The sequence below is a fragment of the Eutrigla gurnardus genome (assembly GCF_963514095.1).
Source record: "Eutrigla gurnardus genome assembly, chromosome: 2".
NCBI classification, from domain to species: domain Eukaryota; kingdom Metazoa; phylum Chordata; class Actinopteri; order Perciformes; family Triglidae; genus Eutrigla; species Eutrigla gurnardus.
The window spans coordinates 30,656,241-30,669,107 of NC_139916.1; the positions used below are offsets into that span (position 1 = coordinate 30,656,241).

At 39.2% G+C, this 12,867-nt stretch overlaps 1 protein-coding gene across 1 annotated transcript; it reads right to left on the minus strand.

Moving 5' to 3' along the window:
* Window positions 1-242: 242 nt before the first annotated feature.
* On the minus strand, window positions 243-8,439 carry golt1a (golgi transport 1A). The gene is made up of 5 exons (XM_084035343.1): window positions 8,360-8,439; window positions 4,244-4,335; window positions 2,625-2,803; window positions 446-509; window positions 243-358 (listed from the first exon to the last, which is right to left on the minus strand). Exons 1-5 carry the CDS (start codon window positions 8,382-8,384, stop codon window positions 329-331), a joined length of 390 nt encoding a protein of 129 aa, XP_083891469.1. The 5' UTR covers window positions 8,385-8,439; the 3' UTR covers window positions 243-328.
* Window positions 8,440-12,867: the final 4,428 nt, after the last annotated feature.

A 12,867-nucleotide genomic window follows, 5' to 3' on the forward strand; every position in this document is an offset into this window, starting at 1 on the left:
AAAATGATTTGTCACTTGTTTTTCGTGGATTCTGTTTGAGAGTCATCATCTGATTTCTTTCTTGGAATTTAAATTGATGTTCCCATTAAAACTCACCGGGAATATTTTGACAGTATGTAAACTGTCAGACAATAAAGGAACATTAATTTATTCTACAACAAGATATTAACAAGGTTAAATATAACAGTAAATGATTGTAAAATGACAATTGAATTGTTACCTTATAGTGAAGATAGTTCATTGTAAAAAGTTTAATTGCAAAAAGTATTAAAACCACATTCAGTTATGTAACTGAATAGACAGTCAAGGTGTCCAGCTGTCCTTCTGCTCAGACCACGGAGGAGCTGCTGGAGAAAAACTAATAGAAAACATTCTGTCAAATCTCTGTAGTAACACTCCTAATGTATATTTAGTGTTAATCTACTGAACCATGAACAAGACATACTGCATTGAGCGAAGCGATATTCACAGCTGACAGCACAAACCCCAAGGCTGAAGGGAAGAAGGACCTACAGAGGGAAACAAGAGAAAACCTCCTTTATGACAAAATGTTTTATTTTTTAAATGCAAAACATCACCAATGACCATCTAAGGTGATGATTTACATAATGAGATACAGAGGGTAGACTACGCATGAACTGGAATAACCAAAATGCTAACATGAATGAACGATATAATAAAGCTTCATTTTAGGCTTGTGTGATACTCACAAAAGGGTTGTTGAGGTGTGTGTGTATATATATATGTGTGTGTGTGTGTGTGTGTGTATTGTTTTAGATGTATTTTCTTATTTCTGTCTAACTTAGTTTATAGGTTTGTCATTTCAGAGTAATGGGGAAAATAAGGCCATGTTATTCCATATTGCGCCAGCAGGTGGCAACAGTAGCAATGCCATGTTCACTATGTGAGTGCAGTATGCAAGTTCATAGACTGAGAGAGATGGAAGATGGTGAATGCAGCACACACAACCTCGTGTGGAGCTGCCGGCAGTAAAGTTTGCTCGCGTACGAAGCCTGAGGTTTTTAAAACTGTTGACAGCAGACGAATTCCTAAACTTTCTTGTCACTAAAATGAGGACATTTAGCCAAGATGAAATTGTAATCCTACTAACTTCCCGTCTGAGTGGATCAAGGAGTCTAAAAAAACTACTCTTTGAAGTGGGTCTGAAGACGAATCAATCATGTGTTCTTCACAAGGGTCCTCAGAAGGATATAAACACCATCAAAGCGTAAAGGTTAGCAAGTGTGGGGAAGACATTCCAAGATTTGTATAATTTTATCTGGATAAGCTTCCACCTGATCCGTGATGTGCGAGTCCCCTAGCATCAGAAACTGCACTGGGAACCGTGGCATTGAATATTCCTCCACAAACACAATCCCAGTCACCTAAATGGAGCGTGATTGTGAGAGACGGCGGGTGTTTAAAGCCAAAATCCACAGTCAAAACCCTGTAACACTCGTGAACCAGTGAGAAGGGAGAGAAAACAGATGGGAATAGTTGGAACCGGTGATGGTTGTAATATTTAATTGGTCAAAACCAAGCTGGTGAGTGTTTGCCACTAGATTTGCTCCTGATGTCAAAGTTGATATTTTATGTGACTAATAAATTGGGCAGATCAGTTACATGTCGGAAAAAAGAATTGCCACGAAACAGATTCAGCTCCTTTCATGTCACAGCTGAATGCAAAGAAGTGGATGAAACGTACGATCTGCAACTTTGGCCAGCAGGAATTTATGTTCAGCGTTACTATGAAGCACATCTGCCTCATTTCACATCAGCTGGGGGAGGGCATGTAGCTGAGGGTGTCCAGCGTTAAGGAAATGTAGTTACTATCATTCCTGGTGACCGCGGACTGATGCTAGCTGTGGACCAACTGGCAAGTGAACTCTGTGCCGTCAATATAAAAAGACTAATAAGAAGCTTCATGTTGGGTCATATAAGGCACGTGGCCTGCGTCTTGGACATAGTGCAGGGAATAGGTCACTTTGCATTATTGTTGATAAGCTCCTTGGGCATTGTGATGTTTCATGTGTTCAAGAGACTTTTAGCAGAACAGGATCTGGAAGGTCTAAATACATTACACCATGATTTTTATGGGGTTGGGGAATCTACCACTGATCTAAGTACTAAAATTGTCCAAGGTAGGATACCAAGGGGTGTGGCTATCCTCTGGAATAAGAAATAAAACCAGTTGTTTATCTGTGATAATTAGTATAGAATACTAAGAGAAAATAGTGGAAGCATTCACATAACAGACTCTTGTATAAGGAGGTTGATGGATTTGATGGCCGAACTATATATTATATTGACAGACTGATGTGTTTAGAAAACAAAGGGTTTTATTTGTGTAACAATATGAAACTTGATTTATATTAAGTTGTATATTAAGGATGTATGTGCCTTAGTAGATTTTCTTTTGAAGAATATATATATATGGTTGTGACCAGTGCATTTATGCAACAATACGGTATCACAGAAAATAGTAAAACGAACAACATACGTCGTCCCGTCTCACTTATATTTGTACTCTTCCTACTGTTACAGGGTTATCATAATATGTTCACTGGTGACAAGCTGGTACCCGTTAGACTTGCTTGTCTTACAAACACACTAATTGGACTTACTTGAATAAAAGCACAAAGCCATAACTCTCCACCACCATGCCAATGACTGGCCAACGGCACAGAACCAGAGACACGCCTCCCAGGAAGAAGAATGAGCCCCGAAACTTCTGTCTTTGGAAGAAGAAGTGGGCTGTCCTCCTGAAGCCGATGATGAATGTCAAACCAGTCAGAAACAGAATCTATTGAGATGCACAACACCAACATCTTAGTTAATATTTAACACATACACATACTCACACTTTGAATTATGTTTAGTTTTGTAGCCCAGTTTAAGCAACAGTCACAAAATGCAATTTGTTGGTTTTATGTTCAGGGATATGAATTGTCAATTGTATTGCATGTCATACAATATAAAGTTAATGAGGATCATTTTTCATGGTGGGCACACGAATGAAACCCATCCATGTGACTGCAACAGTTAGTGACGAAGTATTAGATAATGAGAAAGACTACTCCAGGTGGATGAATAGTGTTGGACACGGCATCCCAAAGTTTTGTTGTGAAGTGATGTGTTGATGGCGGTTTTCCTAAATTAGAGGGTTTTGTTGCCTAAACCATACTTTCAATTTTGTAGCGTCGTCTTAATCTCGACTGGCAGATAACAAGTTGTGCTGAGAGACATGAAAATAATGGATGTTCAGCATGAAACCAATAGATTAAATGTGGTGACACTTCCAGTTATGTTGTATTTTGCTATTTGTCTTCTTTCTCCAAACCTGTATTGGAATTAAATATTCATACTAAATCAAAAGGCCTTGAATGGTACAACACTGTTGCTGATATATTTACAATAAGCCTGTTAACTTTAACATAACATTTTGTTGAATGCTCAGAGGGATTGACCCTTGTCTTCTTTTTTCTAACAATATGAATATATGCTATTGGTAGTGACAGAGAGAGAGAGAGAGAGAGAGAGAGAGAGAGAGAGAGAGAGAGAGAGAGAGAGAAAGAGAGAGAGAGAGAGCGTGTGATGGTGAATACGAAGTCATCGGTAAAATCATAGTGTGAGCGAAGCAGCGCAATTTCACTTATTTGCCTGAAGTTAGCAACAACTCTGGCTCAGGAACACTTAAGGTGGGCTGACTTTTAAGGTGGACCAGCACTTTTCTCCTTTAAGTGACAAGCTGCTCTCTTAGTTTTTTTGTTTTTTTTTATCTCTAATATGTATGGTAACTGTTCAACTGAGGTTAAATTATTAATATCCTACTGCAAACTCTGATGTTTGTATCAGGAACACTCAAAGTGCAATATTTTCAAAGTTATTGTTAGAACTGTAATGGTATTACTAAGAACTCATATCAGGACTCTGTATTGGCAAGTACAGACACTAAGTACTTGTGCTTCAAATGCTGGCGCATATACACCTTCTGTCATTTATCCTTGCATTCCCACAACGATATACAGAGAAAATGGGAATTTAACGGGTATATTTACAAATGGTAAATGATCGTGATTCATCCACAGCTACCCTGTGATTGAGCTAATCTGACCATTTTTAATCTTTTGACAGCCCTAATAAACAATTGACCCATTGTGTTCTTGTCTTTGATGTATCTATGTGCCAGTATTGTCGATGGTGACACTGAGCAACTATGTGTGTGACATGAAAGATTACTCACATTCCCAAAGGCCAACAGGACGGAATCAAAGTACAGGAGTACACCAAAGAGCAGGAAGAATAAACCAAATCCCATCAGACCAACACCAACCTCTGGAAGACAAACGCACACAGGGAGAGGAAGAACATTAACGCAAGGCTGTGGTCAGTCCAAGTTAAAAGAAGATGCCTACATAATAGAAGCAGTGAAATCATTTGCAGGTATTTGATTTGGGGATAGGTTTGTTCATAGACATATGAAGTCACTTCCTTTTAGCCTGAAGTCTTTCAATAGTTTCCGACTAACCTCTCGGCGTAGGGCTAAATCTTTAAAAATAGCTCTTAAATCTTTAGTTTGTTTTTTTGATTGATTGATTGATTGATTGAAATTGTATTTCGAACATGTAAAAAAAAAAAAAAAAAATTGTTACAGAAATAACAGAAATAGAAATAGAAAGCATAATTATATACATGAATGAAAAACAATTGCTAAAAAGAAAAGCATGTTCGAAAAGGAGTGGGAAGAAGTTTGCACTTATCTAATCCCACCCCTTCTCCATCCCTCATTTTAGTTAAGCTTCCTTATTCATAATAATTATTAATAACATTTTCATGTATTATTACTTATTATATATATATATATATTCTTAATGTATCCAAATATAATATAATATATATACTTTATGTAAAATAAAAATGTATTACTTATATGTTCATATCAAATATATACTATAATAACTGTAGTATAATAAATATAATATAGTATAGTATATATAATAACTGTAATACTTTCCTAAAAAAATAAATACAAAACACGGATACAAAATTAATAAATAACAAACTAATAAATAAACAATTAACACCCAATGATCATCAAACACCCTCATCCCTGTACCTTTCGAGAATCATTTCCTTTAACCTCTTTTTAAATAATTTTATGTTTGAGCATTTGCTTGAGCTCTTCTTTCAAACTATTCCATAGTTTTACACCAAAAAAAAGGTGAGGGCATTTCCCAAATGAGCAGGACACTTAACACGAGTGAGGATGAATAGGTTTTTTAACAACTGAAACATACAAATCTTTGATCCCAGTCATTCATACTGTCATCCATAGTGCACCGACAATGATATATTGTTGTTTCACTTTCTTCTGACAAATGTACTGATTGTAAGTCACTTTGGACAAAAGCATCTGCTAAATGCTCTAAATGCCAATGTATGTATGTAATACTGTAATTTTAACAGTATTTACTTTGTTCTTTAAGTAACAGTGCAACAAAGTAGGAAAGACCAACAAGAAAAAACAAACCCAGTTCATAAGATGAACAGCTTTTTGATTTATTTCACTGATTTTATTTAAGTTCAATTCATTATTTCTGTGTAGTTAAAAATTGTATTTGAAGGTCTTGCCCCAGAATTAGCAGAAAAATCTACAGTGCATTTTCTTAATTATAATGAAGGAACATGTTAACAGTTTTAATCATTTTTGGACAACAATGGGACACACGAGATACTGAAGATTAATGCATTGTTGGCTTTGTTCTTTTCTTAGGATTTGTTGATAAAAATCCTACAACATTAGTAGTCTTATCAAAGGAAGGGAAGGCCAGGCATGGCTTAGGCTGTGTTCAGCATGAGGTGACTTGGTGACTCGGCGGCACCCTGGTAAAGGGGTTTGAGGTAGTCCAGAAGCTCCTCAGCAGCTGAGCACCAAGACTGGAGGAGATGTTAAGGTCTGTGGAAATTGTTGGCCTGTCTTGGCTGAAAGGGCTCTTCAGTGTTGAGTGGAGGTCAGGGACAGTAACTCTGGAGTAGCAGAGCAGGTTAGCGGTGACTGAGTGTGTTCCAGTTATCAGGGTATCACACTGCTCAGTTTATTCCAGGGTGAACTGCCCAAGCTCACGTCCAGGAGGAGCAATGATTCCATGATATGCAATGATTTGACAAAATGCGATATATTGTTTTCATGTTCAGGGACACAAATTGTTTTTTTTGTGTCTCTCAGCACAAAAACAATGTCAATGGAACATGAATTAGGGTCTTTTGGTGGACAAATGTATTAAACATTTCCATGTGACTATGTGTAACATATTTGAAAAAGTTATAAAATTGTAACTGCATGAATAATGATAGCAAAGGATTATGGTTAATGGCAAAGTAACCTGTCTGTGAACTAACTGGATAACCACATAAAAGTTCAGCATTTTTTCAACGTTTTCATGTTTTTATCATTAGTAAGAATCTCTGGAGTTTAGCTCGGAAACATTAACACGTTGCAGTCTGTCACAGTATGATTCGGTATATTCATATGGGTTATGTCTATTAGGTGTTTTGCAATCTAAGTAATTGTTATTTCTAAAAATTCCGAAATACGTGAAAAAGGAAACAGTCCAGTGTAATCAGTATGAATATGTGTTATTTTTTCTTTATTTCCTACCCGTTTACTTAAGAGGGATAATTTCTGTTATGTTTAATTTAGTTTTATTTTCAAACGAGTTCAAACCCACTATCCGATCATTGTCTGTGCTGAGAGCTTCTGTTGTGGTTTTTACCGAACCGGTATCTTAATTTAGAAAAACAGAGCAGAATTTATTATAAAAAATGTTCTCGTAATGCCGTGATAATTATATTGTTAATTAAAACAACATGTAACCGGGTGGTAAAACCCGGCATGTTTGTGTTTTCACTTTGGTTGTTAAATACCTGAGAAATGTAAAGTTTATTTCATATGTCATTTGTTGATTTATTTTGATTGTGCCATTTCTATTTGTTAAAACTGTGAAGGAGATTGTAAATGTTTCGCCGCAGTCAGTTCTTAAATATGGTCACTAGAGGGCAGCATTTATCCTGGGGATTTTTTACTGCGCATAGTGCATTAATGGTTTTGTTTTGTTGCGTGTGGACCACGGAGAGGTTTTTAGCCAGGAAGGACGGTGATGTGATGCCATCTTGTGAGGAAGAAGGTAAAAAACGAACAAATTGTGTTACATATCGCTGTATAAAACCCTTAAATAAAGGCACCTGTTGATATTTGTAACCGATGATTGTATTTACTGTTGATCTCTGCGGATTTTGGGCGCCAGTCGCCGATGCACTAATGTTCAATGACATAAGCATGCTAGCTAGTGTAACGCCGTGCGGTGTGATTTTGAGTTTGAATGTGAGCAAGGCTGTTTAACTACAGTTATTTTGTTTAGAGAAAAGACTAAAGACTGGTGAAATCTATGGTGAAAGGTCCACATGGCACTAAAAGTTCAAGATGTAAGTGCTTTGAATTCATTAAGTGACATTTTGACATTATCTGAGGTTTGTGATTTTGAAATGTATGTGTAAATGATTGCGTCCTCCATTTGCAGTCGTGGCCACTGTCGTATTTTATCACGTTTTATTGTACTTTATTTTATCACATTTTATTGTATTTTATTTTAAACAACACCCTCTGTCATAAAGGTGGAAAATGGTATTCAACAAATAAAACTAAGGCTACAAAAACCCCAGAAGTAATTGTGTCCTGTGTGGCATCAAATTCCACGGGCTACAAACAGAGCAGATTTTTTTTCTCAAGTGAATGCAATTACTTCTGTAGTTTCCAGAGGTGATATGTCACGCTGGACGCCCCTGTATAAAGTAGCCTAGCCCTGAACTCTATATAGATGAGGAGCAGACAACGCAATACCCCGTCGAAACGCAACCACGCACTACTGGAATGCATTGAACGGCTACTTACATAGACAATGAATCGACACGTCCCATTAGGAGTCTGCGGTTAACACTGAAGAGTCAGGCTTACTTTTGTTTCTTTATACAAAACTCCTCAGTCAAATTTTTTACTAGGACATCTTGATGCATTTGACAAAGATCAGGAGCAATTTTTAGAGTGTTTCTGCTCATTCATTAAACACAGTTCTTTCAAGTGATTCTGGGACACCCATAGATCAGAGGCTCAATGGATTAAACTGCAAGCAAATATACCTCAGTTAAAACAATTCAAATCCTATACTCTGTTATTATCTTGAATTATTTTACCTTGAGATGCACATCTTTGTATTTTGAAACCAAAGCAATGCTCTGTTCTCTAGAGGATAGCAGCTGTTAGAAGAGCGCTAGCTGCTCTGAGATGGGTCATTGAAAGACTTACTCTGGAACTCTCCGACAGCCAACATGGTAAACCCTCCTCTTGCACTCGCCGGCTTTGTTTCTTTCTGATTGTCCTTCTCATTTCTCAATGGTGACCTTTGTGTGTTGATGTCATCAGTGTATCAGGTGAACATTAACCAGATGAGGCACACACTTGGGATTCTCAGTCATGTCATCAGCTATTCAGAGACATGTCATGGATTTAACCCTTATGTTGTGTTTAGGCTCCTGAATTACTTGTGACTGCTGGTTTTACAAAGTTTGGTCCATTATTATCCAAACATTGCAAATGTGAAGGTCCATACCCAGCCAACCAGGAACTAGTAATCAGCTGCTTTGTCTGACATGTTTGACAACAGTGATCCTCACTATTTTTTCCAGTAGAGCTACACTTACAAGACAAAGTCCACAGGAGAGCCACATAGACGCCAAAATACCAAAAGCCATCTCCCACTAAGCATATCTGCTTACTTATTTGTCACCCCACTTAACATACTGTATATATAATGCATCCATTATTTAGAGCCCTATGAAATCCATATTAATTCATCCCAATTCCGTGTTTTCTATTTTAATTTTTCTAAATTCTGTGTTTTACAATTTTAGAGCGTTTTCTGCATCATGGAAATCATTCGGACCTACTATTACTTGAGATCTACGAATTGAGGCTTGTGATCCGCACATTGAGTAAGACTGTTTTACAAGGTACAACGTCAGCCCTGCAGTAGCTATCTACAACCAAGGATCAGTGATGACTCATAGTTATAGCAGAGCAGAAAATGCCAAATTCTGTCAACTAAGGTTATTAGTTCCATCGATGTTGAGGAAGCTTATAAATACTTACTATGTGTAACTATTTTCTCTTATCTCAATTTCTCTTTAGGAGTGCTGTAAAAGTGTAGGCTGATAACAGCTGATTGCACATAGTACTATGGAAGAGTGATGCTTTATCTTTGCTCAAAGAGTAAAATAACTAACCAAACCAATAGCCCCTTTTACGCTGCCTTTTTGTTGCTTGGGTTAAACTCCTTTTTTCCGCACCTCATTGTAAAAGGTACTTATTGCGATGCTCCGCTACTTACCATCAGCCAGAGATTTGATCCCGGGACCTACACACTATGCCACCGCTTGAATCAGTGACCCGACGTCCAGCTTTGGACTGCTGCTGACGGATGAAATCCTGCAGCATATTGTGGCCTTGACAAACCTGCATGGGAGACGCTCAATCCCAGACTGGCGAGGTGTGGATACAGCGGAACTGCAGGCTTATGTGGGGCTGCTCATTTTGGTCAATGTTTACAGGTCAAAAAAATAATGATAAGCTGGCTCCAGGGACACCCGACATCTGGGGCCTGTACTACGAAGCAGGATTTGGGCTTAGCGAGGTAACTTAAGCGTTAAAGCCCAAGTTATGCTTCTGCATTGACACAACGCAAGGGGGCTTACGGACCCATTACGTCCTTGCGGAACCCCCTTACGTCCACGGCAAGGGCCTGACGTGCACCTCCCAAAAATCCTAGACGTGCGTCGAGGCGACGCAGCACCAACGCAGCGGCATTAGTTGTGATTGGTCCGCTAACTACATCCGCTGGAGATGGTTTCAACTCATAAACACCGCCATTTAAACTTTTAATACTTTTATTGTTTGCACCTTGTTTTATTGTTTGCACCTTGTCGCCTTTGCACAAAGAAATAAAACACCAAGTTCTGAAAAATTGTGGATGTTTAAAGCCGGAAGTTAAACAAATAGGCTATAACGAGGCTAACGACGATATACGTCACAAGAGTCTCGGTTGGTCGGTCAGTCTTTACAAAAAAACATAGCGCCCTCTACCGGTGTGGCATTGAATTGCATTTCGACACGTAAACCCCACGCAGAACCATCACGGTCTCCGAACAACTGCGTGGCCACTGCGTGATCACTACGCGGAAGCATAACCGAGGCTTAACTCTGGGTTTTCCGTCCTACGACGCTGGTTCACTTCTTACCGGGGTAGATCGCCATGGTAACTTACGCTGTGGAGCTAACCTGCTCCGGAGCAGGTTATGTTACTGATAAGAGATCAACGTGGAGAAACACACCGCCTACTGACCAATCAGCTGTCTTGGTGCACGGATATATAAAAAAAGAAGCTTGGTGGATCGTGAGAGAGGGTCTCGTAGGAGAACTATAGTGTTCAGAGACCGGCAAAACCTTTTTTCTGTCCCTGACAATGTTTTATATGAGAGATACAGATTATCATCGGAGGGAAAGACTTTTCTGTGTCAGCGTACAGCCTACTTACCACTTTGAATTATGTTTTTATATTTATTTGATTTGCTCCCAACCCGATTGCAGCTGAAAGAATAAGTCTGATGTTGTCATACACCTCGTTATAAGAATACATCCAAGCAACACATTCATTACATCACATTTAAAGTTTTATGTTTGGCCTTTTATTGCTGAAGGACATCATAAGAGTTAAAGGGACGAGAGAGAGCGACAACATGATTTAAAAGACAACCGCAGGGCGGATTCGAACCAGGGACCGCTGAAAGGAACCACGGTACATGGGGCAGTAACGCTAACACTAAGCTATCAGCAAAGTTACTGTTGCACTATTAATACGACTTCCGCATTCACACAGTCGGCGAGTTTTTGCCAGCTGTCCTTCCTGCATTTAGCAGATGAAACTGTTGCCTTTTGCCTGCGTTATATGTTTAGCTTCTTCGTATTTCTATAAGATTATGGTTCGCTCCTCGTACGTGAAATATGCCGCTCCGCTGCCATAGACTGATCCATGTTTGTGATTGGTCAAATGCTGCAAACGCCACCTCTTTCATGTGCACACCCTCATAGCTGGACAGGTAAACCCTGGGTTGACTTAACGAGTTGATAACCAGCTTTGTGTGACCGCTTATCTCCGATTGCCTTTGTTAGGGTTACTTAAGCTGGATCTCTGAAAGATACCCTGGGTATGTTGAACTCGCTGAGGAGTACAGGCCCCAGAGGGGTATTCCATCAAACTCGCTAAGCGCAAAGCCGGGCTAATTTCGATAAGCCTCGCTACCTTTAGCGAGAGTTGCGTTCCATCAACCTGACTTGAGGCACTCTCCGCTAAGTAACCATGGGAATTTATCCGACCAAACCATCAGGCTTACTTTAGCGGGGTTTCAGAGAAGTCCGTCTGTCGGAAACAACTGTACCAGCAGAAGGTAAAGCTAAGACTAGTCCTCGTGATTTCGTCACGTGAAAGACCAAAAATTACCAAAATTACATAATATATGAAGTACAAACAGACTATATTTTCATCAAACGTCTAAGAATACATGCTTGCAATTAAAAAAATATGACTAAATAGTTTATTTTGTTTAACACCGACTGGCCATATCATTGTCTAAAGCCTCCTGGCGAGGACATCTCATGTGTTGTGTTTTTTTTTTTTTTTTTGTGCTTGTATAATTGTCTTTAGGTCAGAGAATTAGACCAACATTTTACCTTAACTATGATAAATATGTCATACAATTTGTTGTGTACTGGCAGCACGGTGGGTACCCACTGGTAGCATTGCGGCCTCGCAGTGAGAGGGTCTCGGGTTCGATTCTCGGGTCGGGTTCCTTCTGTGTGGAGTTTGCATGTTCTGCCCGTGTAAGCGTGGGTTCTCTCTGGGTTCTCTGGCTTCCTCCCACAGTCCAAAGACATGCAGGATGGGGATTAATGACTCTAAATTGCCTGTAGGTCTGAATGTGAGAGTGAATGGTTCTGTCTTGACATGTCAGCCCTGTTGTTATAAGAATTTTGTATAACCTCATGTCTTAAAGTTTTCTTTGTTCAGGTTACAGCTTTATGTGTTGAACTGTTTATTACTTTAGTATCCCCATTGCTGACCTAAATGTTATCAGAGGCCTGGTAGTCATGATGTCTTGTTCTACATGAAGGTTAACTGTCAGTGACGCATTATCTCCTGTGCCTTTAAAACACTGATTTGAGCACTTTCTCTGTAGCATCCCCACACGTTGTTGCATTGTAACTACTCCTCTTGATCAAGATTAAAGTCAGACGTCGACTTTACTTATGTCTCCGATCTCCTCCTTGGGTGAATTTATTCGTTTTACGGACAAATTCTTTTAACATTTTGGCACCCAACGTTTCTCTTCTCCAACCACCGGACCTGAACACCTTGCAAGGCGGGCCCGGTTGGAGAGGAGAGCAGTGACGGGGTCCGAACGAAGTAGGAATCTGAGGCATCAAAAAGAAATTAGGTAGAGTATTTACTGAATCAGAGAAAAAGGTTTTACTCAACATAAAAAATTCCTGAGTGAGGGTTGTTTCCACCATTTGGTACAACACCGAGATCTGGGATCTCGGAGACTGTGTTTGGAACCAGTAGTAGAGCAGCTAGGTTTAAAGTGGGTTTGAGGCCCGAAAAGCACCGTGAAGCTGTCTAGGATTGCTAGGTTTAAAGTCTGTGGGTTTGAGGCCCGAAAAGTGCCGTGAAGCTATCCAGGATTCTCAACTTGCCGAGAAAG